The sequence below is a fragment of the Letharia columbiana genome (assembly GCF_014066305.1).
Source record: "Letharia columbiana isolate WasteWater2 chromosome Unknown xpSc0000089_s0, whole genome shotgun sequence".
Taxonomy (NCBI): Eukaryota; Fungi; Ascomycota; class Lecanoromycetes; order Lecanorales; family Parmeliaceae; genus Letharia; species Letharia columbiana.
The window spans coordinates 20443-39152 of NW_023501167.1; the positions used below are offsets into that span (position 1 = coordinate 20443).

The 18710-nt window shown below is 48.8% G+C and overlaps 7 protein-coding genes across 7 annotated transcripts; 2 read left to right on the forward strand and 5 right to left on the reverse strand.

The window, feature by feature from the left end:
• Positions 1-149: 149 nt before the first annotated feature.
• On the reverse strand, positions 150-1860 carry HO173_013195 (uncharacterized protein; the record flags this gene model as incomplete). The annotated part of the gene is made up of 3 exons (XM_037315019.1): positions 150-770; positions 825-1292; positions 1345-1860. The coding sequence occupies 3 exons, from the start codon at positions 1858-1860 to the stop codon at positions 150-152; spliced, it is 1605 nt and encodes a 534-aa protein (XP_037158081.1).
• Positions 1861-3169: 1309 nt separating this feature from the next.
• On the reverse strand, positions 3170-5826 carry HO173_013196 (uncharacterized protein; the record flags this gene model as incomplete). Its single annotated transcript, XM_037315020.1, has 10 exons — positions 3170-3489; positions 3554-3892; positions 4069-4236; positions 4299-4569; positions 4685-4793; positions 4952-5009; positions 5067-5092; positions 5240-5324; positions 5380-5461; positions 5515-5826. 10 exons carry the CDS (start codon positions 5824-5826, stop codon positions 3170-3172), a joined length of 1770 nt encoding a protein of 589 aa, XP_037158082.1.
• Positions 5827-6509: 683 nt separating this feature from the next.
• Positions 6510-7483, forward strand: HO173_013197 (uncharacterized protein; the record flags this gene model as incomplete). Its single annotated transcript, XM_037315021.1, has 3 exons — positions 6510-6925; positions 7032-7175; positions 7234-7483. The coding sequence occupies 3 exons, from the start codon at positions 6510-6512 to the stop codon at positions 7481-7483; spliced, it is 810 nt and encodes a 269-aa protein (XP_037158083.1).
• A 503-nt stretch (positions 7484-7986) lies between these two features.
• HO173_013198 (uncharacterized protein) lies at positions 7987-8945 on the reverse strand (the record flags this gene model as incomplete). Its single annotated transcript, XM_037315022.1, has 3 exons — positions 7987-8044; positions 8120-8453; positions 8507-8945. The coding sequence occupies 3 exons, from the start codon at positions 8943-8945 to the stop codon at positions 7987-7989; spliced, it is 831 nt and encodes a 276-aa protein (XP_037158084.1).
• Positions 8946-10192: 1247 nt separating this feature from the next.
• HO173_013199 (uncharacterized protein) lies at positions 10193-12866 on the reverse strand (the record flags this gene model as incomplete). The annotated part of the gene is made up of 4 exons (XM_037315023.1): positions 10193-10447; positions 10497-12086; positions 12140-12731; positions 12784-12866. 4 exons carry the CDS (start codon positions 12864-12866, stop codon positions 10193-10195), a joined length of 2520 nt encoding a protein of 839 aa, XP_037158085.1.
• A 342-nt stretch (positions 12867-13208) lies between these two features.
• HO173_013200 (uncharacterized protein) lies at positions 13209-15192 on the forward strand (the record flags this gene model as incomplete). Its single annotated transcript, XM_037315024.1, has 3 exons — positions 13209-13257; positions 13308-13568; positions 13619-15192. 3 exons carry the CDS (start codon positions 13209-13211, stop codon positions 15190-15192), a joined length of 1884 nt encoding a protein of 627 aa, XP_037158086.1.
• A 250-nt stretch (positions 15193-15442) lies between these two features.
• On the reverse strand, positions 15443-18578 carry HO173_013201 (uncharacterized protein; the record flags this gene model as incomplete). Its single annotated transcript, XM_037315025.1, has 4 exons — positions 15443-16464; positions 16542-16727; positions 16779-16874; positions 16931-18578. The coding sequence occupies 4 exons, from the start codon at positions 18576-18578 to the stop codon at positions 15443-15445; spliced, it is 2952 nt and encodes a 983-aa protein (XP_037158087.1).
• Positions 18579-18710: the final 132 nt, after the last annotated feature.

The window sequence follows — 18710 nt, forward strand, 5'->3', positions numbered from 1 at the left end:
ATGGGGGTAATATGATATATTCTCTTTGGCAGATTTACAAAATTCATGAACCCCAGTCAAACACCACCTCCGGTATATGAAAGAAAATGGTATAGATTCTGATGAAGAGAGAATCCCGTAAACTCCTGATTCTTGGTCTCCTTGAAGATCTATCGTAAAGTACTGTGCCGCAACCGAGGACTGGTAGGTGGGCTTTCCAGGCTTACCCGACCCTCCGTCGTGTAAGCCTGCCCCGGTTCGCTGCCAAAATTCATGCTCTGTGGTTGGTAGCCTGGACTTTGAAGCGGGCTCGCATACGCTCCTGGTATGGGCACTGCATCGTATGTTTGCTCGCCTGGCGCTGCCGGGACATGCTCCTGGACCTGTGGCGCTGGCTCAAACCCATCCTGGGACAGAGCAGGAGTGGCAGAGTGAACCTTGATTGGGGGCGGCTGTAGATTGAATGGCTTCGGTTGGGAAAATGACTGGTGTTTCGAAGCGAATTGGGTGGATTCGTTGTAATGTTCACCATTCTCCGCCGCATCGATCGGATCATCATGAATGTGCGCCGGAAACGTGGAAGTCATGGGAGTCTTCTGGAAGCCAGGGGTGTTGGGCGCAGATTGACTCCTGAGTTGAGCAAGATAAAGATCAGAGCGAGCTTTGTCACGCAAATCCATTGATTTGGCGAGCCTGCGCTTGGAGTGAAAGCGATAAAAGACGATGGCGTAAATGCTGATGGTGAGAACTTCGACAATGATCTCGATAAAAGCGCAAAGCAGCGACCAGTTCTACAGGCGTAAGTCAGTATCATAGAATTCCTTATCAATCAGCGAGCTCCATACCTGAAGTCTGCATATCAAAGCATAGTCGACGTCTTGCTGAAACAAATCCTTACGCTTGCCATCCTTGCAAGACCATCCCCACATATCCTTGCCACCCCCGCTCTTCCTGCTTTGATTCAATATTGCAGCGCCGATAGCCCACATGACTATACTGAATGTGAAGAAAGCTATAGAGAAGACGGTATAATAGATTGCGGCTTTCTGCGCTCGCTTGTGACCACCTCGCCAGTATGCATAGAAGATGCCGAGAGAGAACGCCAGCGATACGCACGAGATGCTGAGCAGGGTGATTTGCGGCCATGTCTTCTGGTTGGGAGCCCAAGCAGGGAGGTTGCTCCTCAAAGGCAGCGATTTGGTGGTATTGAATATTGTAAAAGTAGTTGAGAGCATAGATAAGACGATGAGACTGCAACTGAAATTTGTTACTCGAAGACACATCTTGGCCATTCGGACCCGGGTTTTGACTTTCTAGAAATCAAAGTCAGCATGTAGTCCAGCGATCTGCCATGAAATCTTGTACCAAGTCCTTTGCATTTTCCTTCTCTGTATGGTCTTCGTGTTTCTCCAAGATCTGCTCCTCATGGAAAGTTGGGCTGAGTGGATTCGCAAGTCGTCCAGGGGTCCCAGGGGGCTTCAAGGCACTCTTCAAGGGTGAGTTTGGGGTCAGCGGAACTTCCACACCCGCATAAGATGAGTGTTTAGAAGCCTGATTGTCGGCCATGTAGCCGAAGCCCACGTCGGAGGGCTGTAGTTGAGGCATGAGGTGGCGAGTCGTAGGTGGAGGATTGGCGAAAGGTGACGGCCCAGCTGTGCTAGGACCGATGGGTGAGTTGACAGATGTTGCTTCCGCAAAGCGTGCTGTCCTAGGCGTCTTGATCGAAAGTCCGGACGAAGAACTTGACGACGTCCTCGGACGGACAGTGACTTGACTGTTTTTGACCTTGTCGTTTGTGAGGGCTCGCTGCGGCAGTGACCGCTTAGGATCAGGTTCTATAGGAGATACTGGATCGTAAGTTCGATGTTGGACGTTCGACATGCTAAGCGACAGTGCGGCTAACGTGAGATGCTCAAGAGCGAGTTTTTTTTCAAGTACAATCTGCCTCTTCAAGATCGATTGAAGAGGACAATGAATGGTGTCAGCAAGATGCAGCTGTTGAGAGAGTCGCCGGTTTGAAGGGTAAAGGAAGGCGTAACAAGGTGTAACAAGAGGAGAGGAGGCCTGCTTGGAAGGTGACGAGGGCGGATACGCTGGGGGGTTTCTCCAAGCGCTGGGTCTCAGTCTCTGGACCCCATAATTAGGAGATTGGAGGTGGTGTCATGATGGGCTTGATCGCAATGAGCAATTGAGCAGGGTAATATCAATAGCACGGGCGCGAAGCCCTAAGAATGAGTCTCAGAGTGACAGAGGAAGGGCTTTGGAAGGTGTGATAGGCCGAGGTGTAGATAAGCTAAGCCCCAGGAATAGAGCGTAGGCGCCCGGGAAGCAAGTGTCATGCATAATGTATGCTAAAGATTACTCTTGGGCAATCCCACTTCATTAGAGCAATTACCCTAGGTATTGTTTCCTCCAAAATCCATCTCGTAGGCAAAAGGTCATAACCTGGCCAGGCGATTTTCAGAAGAAAGGAGTGTTTCCTTCTTGATGCTGCAATAAAAGATGTTGCAAGGAATGAAGTGCAAAAGAGAACCCCCACCCCCACTCCACAAAGTACGATGAATCAATTACTCCAAAAGAAAAGGCCTGTTCCGATTACAGCGGCAAGAAGAGACATGCTGTGGTGTGATTGGTGTATTCGGTGTGAGAACGAAGAAACTCGGAAGGAGGACGGTTGGTTTCTGGACCAGTGGGCCATCTGGTTGGCTAGCACTGCTCCGGCGCTAGCTCGCACCACGCCTAAGGTGCCTTACCTTGGTACCTCAAGGTAGGTACCTAGACCTAGCGAGCCTAGGTAACTCCAAGGTACCAATTCTAGAAATCGTGAACTCCGAGGAAACAGACGCAATAACCGGTTCGCAAGAAGACTGATGATCTTTTCGTCGGATTGCCGCCTTGGAAGTACGAGTAGGCAAATCTCTTTTCTGGGCAACTGACTATTGGTGACTTGATATGTTGACAAGATGGCTGTGTTGTTGTATATACATCTATTGATTGAAGAAGTCTAGCTAGCTACTGCTGTTCAAAAGAGCTGACATATACTGTCCACCGTGCTGCCGGTAAACCCTTGGCAGTCATGCTGTCTTCTAAGGCCACGCAATAACAATGCGTGGCTGCTAGGATCCTCTATACCTTGATCAAAATCATACCTGAGACACCTGCAACACACTGCTGGGGAAAACCAGCCCTTTTAAATTGCAGCACCCTCAATCTTTTTCCCTTTTACCGACTTCCACTCCATGCCGAGCGCGCCAACGATAGATAATGATGCCATAGCGACAGAAACGTAATATGTATGTGTTAGTGCATCGTTGTATGCGAACAGGACACCTTCAAGGCTATCTGAACCAACGGCATTTCGCAGACTCGTTGCCCCCGTGTTAAGGACGATCGATGGGTTGAGAATCGGTACATTGTTGGCAAGATTTGTAGACAAACGATTTGTGAAGATGTTCTGCCCAACCGCGATGAAAAGAGCGCCCCCAAGATTGAGACAGAAATTCATGATCGCTGCATTGAGATTCCGGAGTCAGTATTGCCTATTTGATAGGGTATGTTGAGCCTTGAAACGTACCTGTTGCTGTCGGGATATCTTCCAGAGTGCACACCGTCTGAGCCGCAATGATCCCTTGTTGCATGCCAGCGCCGACACCAAATCCATAAATGGCTTGGAAACTGATCCACATGGCATGGCCGGACCCAACTTTGAACGTGGATATTAAACCAGCACCCGCGGCCATAAGCAAGGATGAGATAATCATCCACGGAGTGTAGTAGCCCATTATAGTGATAGCAATACCAGATATTATAGATACGATGACGAGACCAAGGATCATAGGGAGACTCCTGATACCAGATTCAACAGCTGACACGCCTTTAATAGCTTGGAACCAGATAGGAATGTAGTAGATCACTACGTGATCTAGTCAGTATTCTTCTCCTTAGAAAGGAAACCGAGCTGTATGAAGAATGTGAGGAGTGGAGGGGGGTGTTCGCTGCCAGAAACGTTTCTGTTTGAGCCTACAAGCCTAAATTGTGTGACAGATGTGAGGAGCGAAAGGAGGGTTGGATGGTCGGAATCAAACGTACGGAGAAAAAATGAACCACCCAAGCAGAAGACGAACCAAGAACCAAAGGCTATACTCCGTTTCTTGAGAATCCTGGGTGGGACTGTTGCATTGTCCCCTTTCCATAGTTGTACGCCAGCGAAAGCAATACCGAGCACTCCAGAGACGACAAACAGCGCAACGATCCTTCCTAAATGGGTCAGCCAAATAGAACCAAGATAATAAAGTGAGTCTGAAAATGGCAAATCTCACCATTGCCCCAGTGGTATTTCGACCCTCCCCATTGTAACGCGAGCAGGAGACATACAATACAAGGCACGAAGAGAATGGTTCCAATAGGATCGAACTGTTTCGCGCGTTCCCAAAAGCCAATTGAATTCTCCTGTTCACGTGGAGGTGAAGTGAAAAAGAGTGCGATGCCGAGAATCGTCACCGCTCCAAGGGGCAAATTGATGTAGAAGCACCATCTCCACGAGACTTTGTCCGTGAAAGCACCCCCCATTAGAGGCCCAGCGACTGACGCCTGATAGGGTCTCCCGTCAGCAATTACTCTTTTTCGACGGAAATTGAAGTCATGAAACATGTATCTGGATCACGAAAGTTCCAAAAAGAATTGATAGAGGGGAGTGAAGTCATACCAAACCATACATAGCACCAATAAAGCCGGTATAGATTGGCCTTTTCACTAGTGGTACAGCGTATGCTATGATGACAAGAGCACCAGAAAATATCCCGGCAGCTCCAACGCTGCACAGATTATGGAGTCAGCATTGTTTATACGAGGTAGGTAATGGAATTGCGGGACAGATCTCGGGAGTAGAAAGGTCCTCCCTCTTGCTCCCGAAACATGTTTTGCGACTCAATTCCAATACCAATGGGAATAATCGGCTCAGAAATGTACGTACCCTGCAACTGCGCGACCAATGATAAGAGCAACAGAGGTAGGTGCTGCACCACATATGACTAGGATGGTATTCAGTATGGTGGTTGAAGATGTCGAAGTGAAAGTAGACTATTTACCTGAACCGACTTCGAAGATGAATATACTGGATCACAATTTCGCTGTCAGTATTGCCTATTTGAGGAGGTTTATCGAGCCTTGAAACATGTCTCAAGAGTAAAGCCTCCCGAAACGTGTCTCAAGACTCAAGATTTGCTCCGAAAGGGGAAATATGGGCTCCGAAAATACGTACGCAGTCAGATAGACATACTTGATGCTGAAAAAGGTGTATAATTTGCCGAAGAGCAGTAGTAAAGCACATTCGGTAAGTAAGTAGGCTGGGGGAGGGGTGGATTAGTGTAAGACTTTGATGTAATACAGGTGCATGCCTACCTGACCCATACCAACCCACATCATCGAGAGCTTTGAAATGATCCGTAATCTTTGGGATTGCAGTAGCAATGATGGTGTTGTCCTAGGTTAATATCAATATCCCACCCACTGACCATGCGTTGGGCTGGGACTCACCAAAGCCATTAGGAACACTGAAAGACATAGTGAGACTATTATAATGGCAAATTTTGCCCCAGAAGGATATTCTGGTTCATCTGAAAGCTTGTCTGCTGCTAGTGCCTCGTCCAGAGGCGCTGTCTCCACGTACCTCTTCTCGCCCCCGGATTGGGAATTCTGCCTAGAAGAGGGGCGGAAGAGCGTTCTTTCCTCTTCTTTCTGACTCGTAGACGTGTGCTGACTCGACAGAACGACTGCGAGGGCTGGCGTATCGTTCTCTCCGTTGAGGGGTCTGGTAGGCTTTGTGCGAGACAGGGTAGGAAATTTCATGGTGGATGGTAGAGGTATGGGAAAGGAAAGAAGATTGGAAAGGTGAGGTGAGTTCTGATCCTTTGTCAGTCGCAGAAGGAAAGCAGCCCGTTCGTTTGGGAATAATACCGGAGAGCCATTAAAACCTAAAGCGCAGGCTACTTCGATTGTTGCGATGATAGGGTCATTTTCGGACTTTCGCACGTCTCCGATGCCGGGCGGCTCAAAGTAGATCCATAGCGTACAAGTAACGAGTACGAGTACGTATATTTCGCTAATCGAAACGGCTGTCTTCCTCATGTCATACAATTCGACGCCAGGATGAGTTAAGTGAGAGCAGTGATACTAATCTGCATAGGTAGATTTCCGCACTTTAAGTTCTCTTCGAGTTCATTAAGGGAGTAGGTAGGGAATACCCTTGTACGTACAAGTAGGTTTCAAGCCCTAAGGTAAAGAAAGTACTTTGGGTACATGTAGGTAAGCCGAGGTCGATTTCAGGTTCAGGCCCGTCCATCCATTGCCCCACTTCGCCCCAGCAAAACCTGCAAAAGTGTTAAAGTGCAAGCTACCTTAGCCTCCTCGGCTCCTTCCGCTTGTCAGACAAATCTTAAGTAAGGTTAACGTACGCCTCTTTTGATCTGTACCAGTCCTCTTCATCTCTTCACCTCGTCGCTGGAGACACCTACCTTCTCCCCACCATTACCATGTACGCCGAAGCAGCCAGTGTTTATCCTCCCTTAGAAGGTCGTCCCATCAAGGATACAATATGCCTTTTCGACGTCGATAACACCCTCACCCCCGCCCGCCAAAGTGTTTCTCCCGAGATGCTCCAACTCCTGTCCGTCCTTCGTCACAAATGCGCTATAGGCTTCGTTGGTGGCTCTAACCTTGTCAAACAGCAAGAACAGCTCGGAACGCCCTCCATACCCGTCATTGGCCTCTTCGACTTCTGCTTCGCTGAGAATGGCTTAACGGCGTATAGGTTGGGGGAGCAATTGGCGAGCAATAGCTTCATCGGATGGCTGGGCCAAGAAAAGTACAAGCAATTGGTCAACTTTTGTCTGAGGTACATTGCGGACATTGAGTGTCCGGTAAAGACTGGAACGTTCGTTGAATTCAGGTACGTGGTGATGCAGCTTGCCGTGCCCGCCTAGGCAGATTCTATTGATGGGGACATCCTCTCAACCTATTCACCCACGCTGACGCTATGCTTGGCCACACTGAAGGAGTGGCATGATCAACGTCTCACCAGTCGGCCGTAACGCCAGCATCCAAGAGCGCAACGACTATGAAAAGTACGACAAACAGCATCAGATCCGTACCAAATTCGTCGAAGCTTTGAAAGAAAAATTCGGTGACTTCGGCCTTACGTACGTTGGCCTCTGCTGTTATCCACTTTTGTAGATAGGCTGATATCTACTGTTATAGCTACTCAATCGGCGGACAAATTTCCTTCGATGTATTTCCCACTGGCTGGGACAAGACTTACTGCCTGCAACATCTAGAGACGGAGAAGTCTCTCAGTGGTGTCGATTACTCGATCATCCATTTTTTCGGTGACAAAACATACCAGGGTGGAAATGATTATGAGATCTTCGAAGATAGCAGGACGGTTGGGCATAGTGTTGATAATCCGGACCATACAATGAGGGTTCTGAAAGAGCTATTCGATCTTTAGGTAGAGGGAAAGGGGGGACGGGTCGAAGTAAAAGTCATCGTGCTAGGAGACTGATAACGACGACTTGTCAAAGCTTCTCATTGAGCTTGGTTAAATGACAATAGAGTATAGAACGTGGGATATCAGATTTCTCTGGCTCTCTTCTAGCATGGCGGTGCCCAAGAGTGGCTTGACTTACGCAAAAAAGTGATTACTTCTACGGTCAAAGCATCTCATTCTCACCCGGTACTCTCTTGCCAGCTCTTTGAGATCTTCTCGCTCTATCCGGAGCTTTTGTCCTTAACCCCCCAATTAAAAGCCCATGAGATGTTATTCGCCACGGCATTTCCTTCCGCTATATAGTCTCCAGATATTGCCCAACGACATCACCCACCATCAACGCAAAACAGGGTAAATTCCTTGGTTTAGCAAAAATCGCGAAAATCATTGCACGTTGTTGAGTTCACCGTGATCATACTATCATTGACAGCACTAACCCTATATCACTGTACTAATCCAGCACATCACATGAGCAAACGCCAGGCACCCAGGATCAGTGCAGCTGTTCCTGTACATACACCCCTAATAGATAGTTAGCGTAAGCCGTGCATTTCGTGATAACCCTATCGCTCTCATTGTCTTGGATTGGTGACCTACATTAGCCACTGCAAAGTACTGAATTTGACCCCTTCCACCCTCTCCCTGAGGCCTGCAACCTCTTGCTCTATCCTTGTCTCTGTCTCCTTGATCTTTAATTCCTGTCCCTTGGCTTCCTCCCTGATTCGACCCTTCTCAAGATTCAAATCTAGTCTTACACTTGCCTGAGCACGGTTCACTTCGTCACGAAGTCTGGAACTGAGCTTCGCCAGATCATTAGACAGTCGTTCATGCGAGGCCAGAGTCATGGATGTGTCGCTAGAATCGAGGGCCAGGAGCTCGGAGCGAAGTTTCGTGAAGTCGACCTTTTGTGTGTAGGTACTTCGATCGGCATCTGCGAGTGTTAGTGACGGCTTGGCAGGTGCTCCGGACTGGAGAATTGGAGACCTTCTCGTAGGACCATGGTGCGCGTTAGGTTTTGGATGGATTCTTCAATGACATCTGAAAGCACGAGCATCATGGCTTTTGACTGCTCCTCCGAGAAACCTTCATCCTTAAGACGTTGCACAAATTTCAAAGTGTCGAAGTGATGGTCGCGAAAGCGGGTTGGGGTTGTTGAGAAGCATTGCGGGTGATTATGTGGAACGTAGGAGTATCTTGCGAGTGGTGGACCTTGGCGATTAGAAACCAAAGGCGAAAAGGTGTATTTGTTGTGTTTATATCTCCGTGCTATTGATGAGACAAAGCGGGTGGGCTTGTTCCGAGGCGCGGAACCCTTAGTAGGAGGATGTATTCGAGACGCAACAGCCAAAGGTGAGGGGCTCGAAGCCTTCCACGAAAGCTGCGGTAGCAGGAAACGCGGTATTGTAGCAGGACTAGGACCCATGATGGAAGCACCTTTGCAAAGATCTTTTTACTCATAAGCTGATCAAGTGCATTCCTTCAACTTTCAGCAGCTAGGGAGCTCGATTTGATTGCCTTTAGCGTATGTCAAAAATTGTAAAAAACCAAGTGACGTTAAGGTATATTCGTTAGAGGATATAGTGGAAACATTACATACAGAAGATTCAGAATACGACTCTATTCCAGTATCTGAAAGTTATGAAGGAAGAACAATGTGATAAATCTAGAATATAGTCCATTCCAGATGGACGTTTCCATAACGTTAGAATCGCAGCGATAGTGAGATCCAGTCAGAAGCTTTTACAGTTCGTATAATATCTGCGAAATTGACGGCTGACACTACGACAAAACCAAAAAAAAAAAAAAAAAAAATTCTCTTTTCATTTTTCTTCTTCGCGATTTCTAGTAACTCTCTCACTCGTTAGGGGCTACTCTCCGGGGTACTCTCCCGGATACTCTCCGGGGTATTCTTCCGGGTACTCTTCGAGGTACTCTCCGGGGTACTCTCCGGGGTACTCTCCCGGGTACTCTCCGGGGTATTCTTCCGGGTACTCTTCGAGGTACTTTCTAAGGTACTCTCCGGGGTATTCTTCCGGGTACTCTTCGAGGTACTTTCTAAGGTACTCTTCCGGGTACTCTTTCGGGTACTCTTCCGAGTATACGGTTAATTTAATTTAATTTTTTTTTTTTTTTTTTTTTTTTTTGCGAATTATCCGTCGTAAGTACTCGGAAGAGTACCCGGAAGAGTACCCGGAAGAGTACCCCGGAGAGTACCCCGGAGAGTACCCCGGAGAGTATCCCGGAGAGTATCCCCTAAAGAGTGCCTTAAAAAGTACCTTTCGAAGAGTTAAGAATATTCTTAAAAGAATATTTTGAAGAGAGTTACTAGAAATCGCGAAGAAAAAACGAAAAAGATTTTTTTTGGTTTTGTCGTAGTGTCAGCCGTCGTCCGCCGTATCTCCAATTATATCATTATTTTATCTTGCCTACTGGTCAGGTTTGCACATAGTACGCAGAGCCTCACAGTGACGAGACTGATAAACTTCAAGTTTTGTAACAGCAAGCATTGCTGCTTGTCACCATCCCGTCAAGTCCAGTCATTGTGATATCTGCTGTACATCTGGCTCCGTGTCATCGACAAGCATACATTTAAATCCATCTGATCCGCCCACAATTGCGTCCCAAACGCCAGTCGCTAACGACAACTAACAGGAAGCATCACAAGTCTTCTTAGTCACCTTCAGTGATCTCAGCGGTCAAGTCTTTCTCTATACTTAGCTCCTCCAGGCCTGGCTCGTTGCCTAATGTGAGTCCCTTTTCGTTGGCCAAATGCAGGAGACATATAAAGCAATAAGACGTCGAAATGTCAGCCATGGCTTGCTTGGGATACACTTGCTGAAGTTTATTCATCACAGACGTGAACTTCAGGGGGGCTTCGTTAGATTTCGTTGGAGGCTCAGAGGGAGCGGGTGCTTGAGAGGGATTCTGCGCAAATGTCAGACATCGACCGTTGATAAGAACAGAAACCACGGACCTCTACGAATCCAATGCCTCTCCACATCTCCTCTTTCAATCTTCGCACATCAACCTTTTTCGCTACACGGGCATACTGCACGTATTCTGGCCGTAGCCGTCGACTTTGCGTCACAAGCTGCGTCCCAAAAGCACCTTCCTGGCTTTCTTCAGTGCCGGTCAAGGCACCTGCAATGCCCTGGCTTCCGACCCCAGCATCACCTCCTAAAGCTGGCGAGAACGCTTCTCTAGCGTCCGCAAACTCCTCATCATCGTCTGGAAGACCATTGGGGAAGCCAAGTCCATCGTCTTGGAAGAAATTGGCGTCGTAATTGCCCTGTGGCGCTTCTTCGTCCGGCGAGGCCTGATTTGCTACATTTTCCTTCCGCGCCCAGAACGCTTCGTCCACTTCATTCTCCGGTACTTCTTCTTGCCTTGATGTCGTCCGACCCTTGCATCTCGGTCCATATCTTCGCGAGCCCATCCGCGCTTTAGGTTTGAGAAACAGTCGTAGGAGCTGCCGCGAATTAAAGTGCTTGTCATCAGGTAGGAGGTTCCGCGTCTTAGATTTCCATTGCGTTTTAGGCAAGGAGATAGCCGCGTTGGAACTCGCCGGGGTATACAGCATCTCCGCCAGAGCTGGACTCAGGGGAGATGCGAAGTCGATCTCAAAGGGTTCCTTCTCTTTCCGCTTCGATTGAGCTGGTGCAGAAGCTTTACTGAGGTCTTTAATCCTCCGTATCCTCCAATGCTCTGGTCCAGCCCAATTCTTCCGCAATGCATTGTCGAAATAATTGAGAATATCCTCGTGACCCCCTTCCATTTTCTTGTGGTGCAAGGATACAGCGTATTGATTGTTGTCAGGATCGAAGTCGCCAACCCCTACACCTTCTCCCACTTGGCCTACTCCAATGGCTGCTTCTTCGAAACCTATGTCTCCAAGATACATTTGAGGGTCAATGGCAGCGTTCTTCGCCCATGCTTCACCCCCTTCCCCAAAGCCGGCATCGGCACCGACCTCATACCCGCCAAGAATCCCGTCATCATCTTCAAATCCAGCAACGTTGTCGCCATCAAGAAATATGCCAGTCTGATCGCCGAGGCCCCCAGATACAGGGTTTTGCTTCTCTTGCCGACAGTCTTCCGGTGCTTTCAAAAACGGAATGTCTAAAGACCCAACCGGATTGCCTAGGTCGAGGTTCTTCAGCGAAGGACATATATCTTGTTCATCCAATGATCCTAGGTCGGGAAAGAATTTGACTCCTAGGGCATCGATGTCGATATCGCTCTGCTTAGCGTTGGTTGGTATATCTGGCTGCTCCATCCCGACCTCAGGTGTATCTGCATCATGTTCACCTGCTTCCGCGCCACTTTTCCTCCTAGTGCTTTCGCCTTCCGCACTTGCGTCTCCTGCATCATCGCTACTGTCGAAGACGATCCGGCCAGTGGAGTCGATTGCTAGATGATTGAGAAGCAAGCCTTTTGCACCGCCTTCGTCAAAGTCCGCTGAAGCCTTCTTGAAGAGAGGATCCACAGAGAATTCGAGCTCAAACTTCTTCAGCTGCAATGATGTAAAGGATGGTGCTAGTGTCGCCTCTGATGAACGTTGTGTCTGCTGTCCGTTAGTTTCACAATCCGAAGACAAATCATCAAGATCAAGCGCACTCTTTTCCTCGCTTTCTTTCTCACGCCATCTTCGTCTTCCTCGTCTTCTCCACCTTCAGCATCTTCACCCTGTTCTTCACCACGATGCGTCTTTTTATTACCACTTTCCGCCAAGCCGCTCAGCAATTTCCCTGTCTCCGTTGCGACGCTGTCTACTCGGCTCGTGTAAATCTTCACACAGCCATCCAAAGTACAGCTAGCTTTTTGAAAGTTGACACCGTCTCCCTCCTTAAGCAACGACATGTCGTGAAAGTAGTCAATTAGGGCAAAGTTCCAGGAGTTCGTCGCGTTTATCTTATTGTCGGTGGCCATTTTCATCCATTCTTCGAAGTTCGCCAAAATCGGGACTCGCTTTATCGGTGTCATTGCACTGGCAGCAACAACCGAAAGACCTCCATCTTCGATATTCTCCTTGCCCTTTGCTATCTGGGTCCGAGGAGTTTTGGGACTGTCACTGGCTGCGCCGTCGTAATTGTTCAGCTTTCGCACTGGAGAAGCCGCGGCTTTCAATGAGTTCATCTGTAGATCGTGGAGAGCTTGTCGAGATTGAAGGCGCGCCGCCTTCTCTTGTCGGTCGTCATTGAGGGGGATCCTACAGGGTTCAACTTAGTCCGCCCTTGTCAACCTCAATGTTTCGTACTCACTTTAAGGGCGATTGATTGGCTTGTTTGTGCGGTGTTGTAGCAGTTTTATGATTTGCGCGTGCAGGTTTCACAACCCGAGGCATTATGCTACCAACCCAACTATGTATGATACGTGGGTAAATTCGTGCGAGAGGTGCTTGCCGCGATCGAAATCAACAAACAAGTTCACGAGATGTTTGTGGACTAGCGTGGCCGTGCTACGGTGGTCTGAAAGTTCGTACTGCGCAAAAATTGATACATGTAATGTAAATTACAAGTGTCTCGGCACAACAGGTTTTCCGGAGCACTTAAGATAAGCTGGAATCGGTTAGCTCTCCGGAAAAGCTGGCGCGACTTTCGACGCGTCGCAAAATAATCGTGTCGTCTTCAAACGGCAACTTCGAGTGACACAAAGCAGCAAGAGCAACCCCCTCGATAAAGAATCAATGGCTTCGGTACTAGGAAAGCGTGCAAGACCTATCGAGTCAGCTCAAGGTACGCAGCAGCATAACGTCCACATTGCCAGTCTCTCTAACGCTACCAAGAATTTTCGGCCATCTCCTCCATCTCCTCTCGCGTCAAGCGCAGAGCCCATATCCAAATCACCAACGATGAAAATGCCGACCCAACGTTTATGCACCATGTCCGAGACAATGCTGAGCGCAATGGCATGGATTTGGATAAGCTGGATAGTTCCAAATACCTTCCAAACAGCTCTTGTCCACTCAAGCGCTCTGCGATCGGAAAAAGAGTCGCGCTGTCTCCAAGTACGGCCAATGGTCACAGAGAAGCATACACGTTTCCACGTATGTCCAGCGCCAGTCTGGGACGGCTTCGGAGCTAACGTTGTCAGTAGAAGACAAGAACGTCGTACAGCTTCCAACACCCAAAACGCCACGACACCGAGACGCTTCATCAAAGCGAATGCCCGTTACCCCTCGTCACCGAGTCGGTCTCGTTGGCAAGCCATTGACCCCACACACACCTCGGACGCCGTTCACTCCAAGTAATGCACCAACCGTGTACAGTTGTGCGCGTCAGTTGTTCACAAGGAGCGCAAACCCAGGTCGTTTAGTAGGACGTGAAGAGGAGAGGAGCGAGCTGCACACTTTCATCGAGGAGGGCATTAAACCCAAGTCCGGCCGATGCATGTATATCAGCGGTCCACCTGGCACCGGAAAAAGCGCGCTTGTTAGGGAAGTCTGTCGAGACGTTCAAGGAACGCAAGGAGTCAAGACAGCGTATATCAACTGCATGAGTGCGAAAGGCTCAAAGGATGTTTATGGCAAGCTGATCAGAGAATTTGATGGTCACGATGATGAGGCCGACTGCGACGAGGTGGAGCATCTGCGGGAAATGCTCATACCAAGAGAAAAAACCTCAGATCATGTCTATATCGTGACCTTGGATGAGATCGACCATCTCTTGACTTTGGATTTGGAGATTATTTACACATTGTTTCAATGGTCGCTGCATCGCTCGTCACGCCTCATCCTTATCGGAATTGCGAACGCGCTTGATTTGACAGACCGCTTTCTACCACGTCTGAAGGCAAGGAATCTCAAACCGCAGCTCCTACCATTCCTTCCGTACACCGCTCCTCAAATTACCTCCGTCATCACTACGAAGCTCATGTCGCTTTCATTACCGGATCCCACGATGCCAGTCGACTACCTTCCTTTTCTCCACCCGGCAGCAATCCAGCTTTGTTCAAGAAAAGCGGCGTCTCAAAGCGGTGATCTCCGTAAAGCCTTCGATATAATTCGCCGCACCATCGATCTCATCGAGACCGAAACAAAGCAAAAATATCAAAGCGACCTCACCGCCAAAGCTCTCCAAAGCCCTCCGTCGAAAACGCCTTTAAGCGTAAATCCCAACCTCTGCTCCCCCAAAGGCAGCTCACTCACCCTCGCCGCCTCCCTGGCAACGCTCACGCCTTTGACAGCCCCTCGTGCCACTATCGCTCACGTTTCACGTGTTTCTGCTGCTGCACTAAGCAATGGTATCTCTCAGCGTCTTCAGAAGCTCAACCTGCAACAGAAAGCTGCTCTCTGCGCGCTTGTCTACCACCAAAAAGCTTCCAGAAAAGTAGCAAGTTCAATATTTGCCACGCCATCAAGATCTTCCCATGCGCCAAGTCTAAGAAAGCTTTATGAGACCTACTGCACACTGTGTAAGCGAGAGGACGCACTACATCCACTCTCGAATACGGAGTTTGTGGACATTTTGGGAGGGTTGGAGACATTAGGGCTTTTGGGAGAAGAGAATTATGGAAGTGGCCTGAATGGAAAAGAGGGCACGCCGACTCGTAAGGGAAAGCATGTTGGGGAGGAGAAGAGATTTGTAAGTTTTGTCGACGAAGGCGAGGTCAAAAATTGTCTGGAAGGAGTGAGTGGAGACATCCTGAGAGGTTTGTTGGGGTTGGAATGAATGAACGGTTGTGGTTGGGCGGAACCCATGCATGTGGTGTTTTGCATCCTAGTCCGCATTATTTCTCAGCCTGAAACCATGCCTTCCTTCATTCAAGTCTGACTCTAGCATTGGCCAGGCTCTCTCTTGTTCAATGATTTCTTTGGTTACAAATCCGTGCTTTGGTTTACAGGTGGACGGTTCAAAGCTATTGTTGCAGTGAAGTCAACCGGCTCGAAGGCAACCCCACACATCCATTGCCTTTCAATGTTTAATCATCCATGGGCTTATCGCTCAACTGAACTCCATGCCTCTCCATATTTCCGGCACCACTTTCGGGTTCCAGGCTATGTCTGTTCCCCGTCTCCAAACTGTTTCTGTTTCCACCGCCAGACCGATTCAAGCTTCCCGCCGTCCCTTGTTTCCTGGGTGGGAAGCGACTGCTCCGGCCCAAAGACTCGCGATTTTCAGCGAAGGTTGTTCCGCCGTTAGTATCTTCTGATGATGGGACATAGCTGGAGTTAATTTTCTCATAATTGGGGTCTGGAACCTGAGGTGGATCCTCAGGAATGGGCTTGGAGGTATTGTTAATGTTATTGATCATGTTGCTGACACTGTTTTGCTTAGCTTGCCTCTCGACCACCGGCGACGAGCCATCGTCGGATGGAACATCTAAGCTAGCTCGTACACCTCTTCGAGGTGCGTCACCAACGGTAGGTGAGCTTGTTTGGATTGGAAATCTGGTCGCTGGCGGATCACTGGATCGGTCTCTCCGATGACTCCGCCCATTCGCATGGGGTGCTGGACTGCTGTTCCTCGACTTGGACGCTATTGCTCGATTACGTGCTTCCATGTTAGCGCGGCGATTGCTTTCATCTGTACTGATGGCTCTCATGCGAGAAGCATTAGAAGCAGCGCCACCACTGGGCGTATGCGAGAGAGTGGATGCTCGTTTGAGTTCGCCGAAGATCTCTTCCTTGTGTGCAAAAAGATCCCGTATGAGCCGGTAAGAATGTCTTTCGTGCATGGTCAGTGAGTTCTCAGAGCGAGGCCGCAGAATGCAGGGTGCTAGATTGCTGGCGAGTGATGAGATGTAAGGTTCGTCTGCTGATGTGAGCTCGATGAGGCGGGTGAAGTGTGTGGTCAGGGCGTCAAGGGTGGCAATATTTGCAAGGCGTAATTGGCCGAGGGTATTCTGGAGGACCGAAATCCGAGTTTGAGCGGAAGTGGAGGAGTCGGGAGTTGAGTATATGGTTTTTATAATTTCGTAAACCTGTGAAGAAACAAGGGAGTCTATGATGCAGGTTAGCAGTGGCCTTCAAGATTCGTGTCTCTTTGGATACAAACTGGATTTGTTTGTACAATCTTACCGGGCAATTCGAGGAGGTATAGTTTCAATGCGCTTGCAACGATGGGTATCTCGTATCTCTCTAAAACCTCACGCGGAATGGCTTTGCCTGTGTTGATGGCGTTCCGGAGATGGTGCGTTGCCGCAAGGGGCACATCAACAAGCCAAATGCCACGACGGGCCTCATCTCCCTCGAGATCGGGGTAATCTAGGAGACTCTATCAGATGATGCAGTTCTGATCTCATTGGTTTTACGTACGGTTGTCCAGGAAAGTGAGGATCGTGGTGACTATTATTGGTACACGCTTCCTGTCAGCTCGTGCCCGGGCTTCCAGGTCTACTCCGAATGTCTGCTCTGTGATTTGGGTCAGTGTTTACCAGTCATTTGAATGGCCTCTATTCCGAACATACCGTCCACTGTGTTATAGTAATTATCATAGACCTGTACCCGTGGTACAAAAGCCCCTGTACGATAATTTTCTAGCAGATACCTGAGATCCCCCATAGGTTGAACAGTTTCTTGATAGAGCATCATGTTGTCTACAGTACTCTGGAGGCTGGGTATAGCGTTGCTGATGGCTCCAGAGAAGTCCAGGATCACTGCCTTGATAGCCTTTAGCCTATCTAATTCGCATCGTTCCATGAATTTCAAGTTATCGACCATCTTCTCTTCCAGCTGACAGCGCAAACCGTCAAGTCTGCGGACACTAGCTTTGTATCGCTCGTCAGCTTCAGTTGATTCTCTGCGAAGCCTCTCTGCGGGTGTCTCATTCGGATGCGCATTGTTCATAGGGTTCCAAGTTGACAATATCTCTCCCACAGATCCGACGATAGGTGACTCGACGCTGTTTGTGGTAGAAGCTATCGACAATACTCGGTCTAGAGGTTTTTTTCTCTCTGGGATGCCTGTCATTTGGAATACCTTTGGCCGCCATTGATAGTTCATCTTTGAGCTGTTTGCGAAGGTGCTCCCAACAACCCCTATCAATCTCAAAAAACCATTCGTGACAAGATCCTGACCAACTCTTTCCGCATGACTAACACTAGTAGCACCCATGTGTTTCTGTATGTATTCGGTGATATCAGATCCTATAGAAACATTCTGGTAGACACCGAGAATAGGCACTTTGGCTTCGCCTATCTTGATCGTGTTCAGCATATGGGTCAAAATCTTCTTGATTCGTTCAGGGTCGTAAGTCTCATCTCCAATCTCTAAAGGCTCCTGCTCTTCGGTTTCCTGGGCCTCAGGTAATCTAATGATGGGTGTCGCCAGGCTTTTGGGGCTCGCCATGTCAGTTTTTTCAGGGCTCTGAAAAGCTAGCTTATTTTCCTCCTCTAAATCCTCCAGCTGGCGGCATTTGTTGAAGTATGCGCTTCTCAGTTTCCTGACATATTCGGCCTGCTTGTCGTGTGCTTTCATCCGAGATTGCAGGTCATCTTGAGAGCTTTGGACGCGGCCCTCGTGAGCTTCACACCATCGACTGAACGGTAATACAACCAATTCGCTGATATTGGACGCGATCTTCTTGTGACTTTTCGAAGCTTCTTCCATTTCCCCCCGCACACCCTCGTAAGCTTTGCGTAGGCTTGCTCCATCGTCTCTAGCAAAACCACCCGTCATTTTGTCTGTAGTTGGCGCAATGTCTCCCAGTCTTCGTCCGTACATTTCCTCTGCATCAGCTCGCATTTTTGCAATCGTCAAAACCTGCTGATTTTCTATAACGCCCTGTTGGAGCTTCCCAAACAAGACCCCCAGCCCTCCGGCGTAGTCCCCCGACCAAAAAGAATCAGCAAAGCCTGGCATCTTGGCTATCGCGGGGTTTTCGGCTTGTTGGTCAAACGTTTCGGTGACATTCGAGAGATGATACTCAGTCACCCCAGTGGGAAAGTGGGAAGTGCTGCTGTTGTGGATGTTGAGATGGAGTGAGGTTCTGAGCCAGTCTGTATGCGCGGTAACGGTAAGTGGATTGAGGGAAAAGACAGGAATTCTGAGCTCATACACGGGGGCCAAGCAGCTTACGAGCGCTTGAATTGGATGGAAGATGGCAGGTGCTTTCATCAGTAAGTGGCACTTCTCCAGGGCTACTATTGGGGTGGCATTTAGTTCTCAGCGGCGTGCCAGCAAATCTTGGCGCTGGAACAACCAAATTGATATCACTTCATTACCTGATTATTCCATGATCAGCGCTTT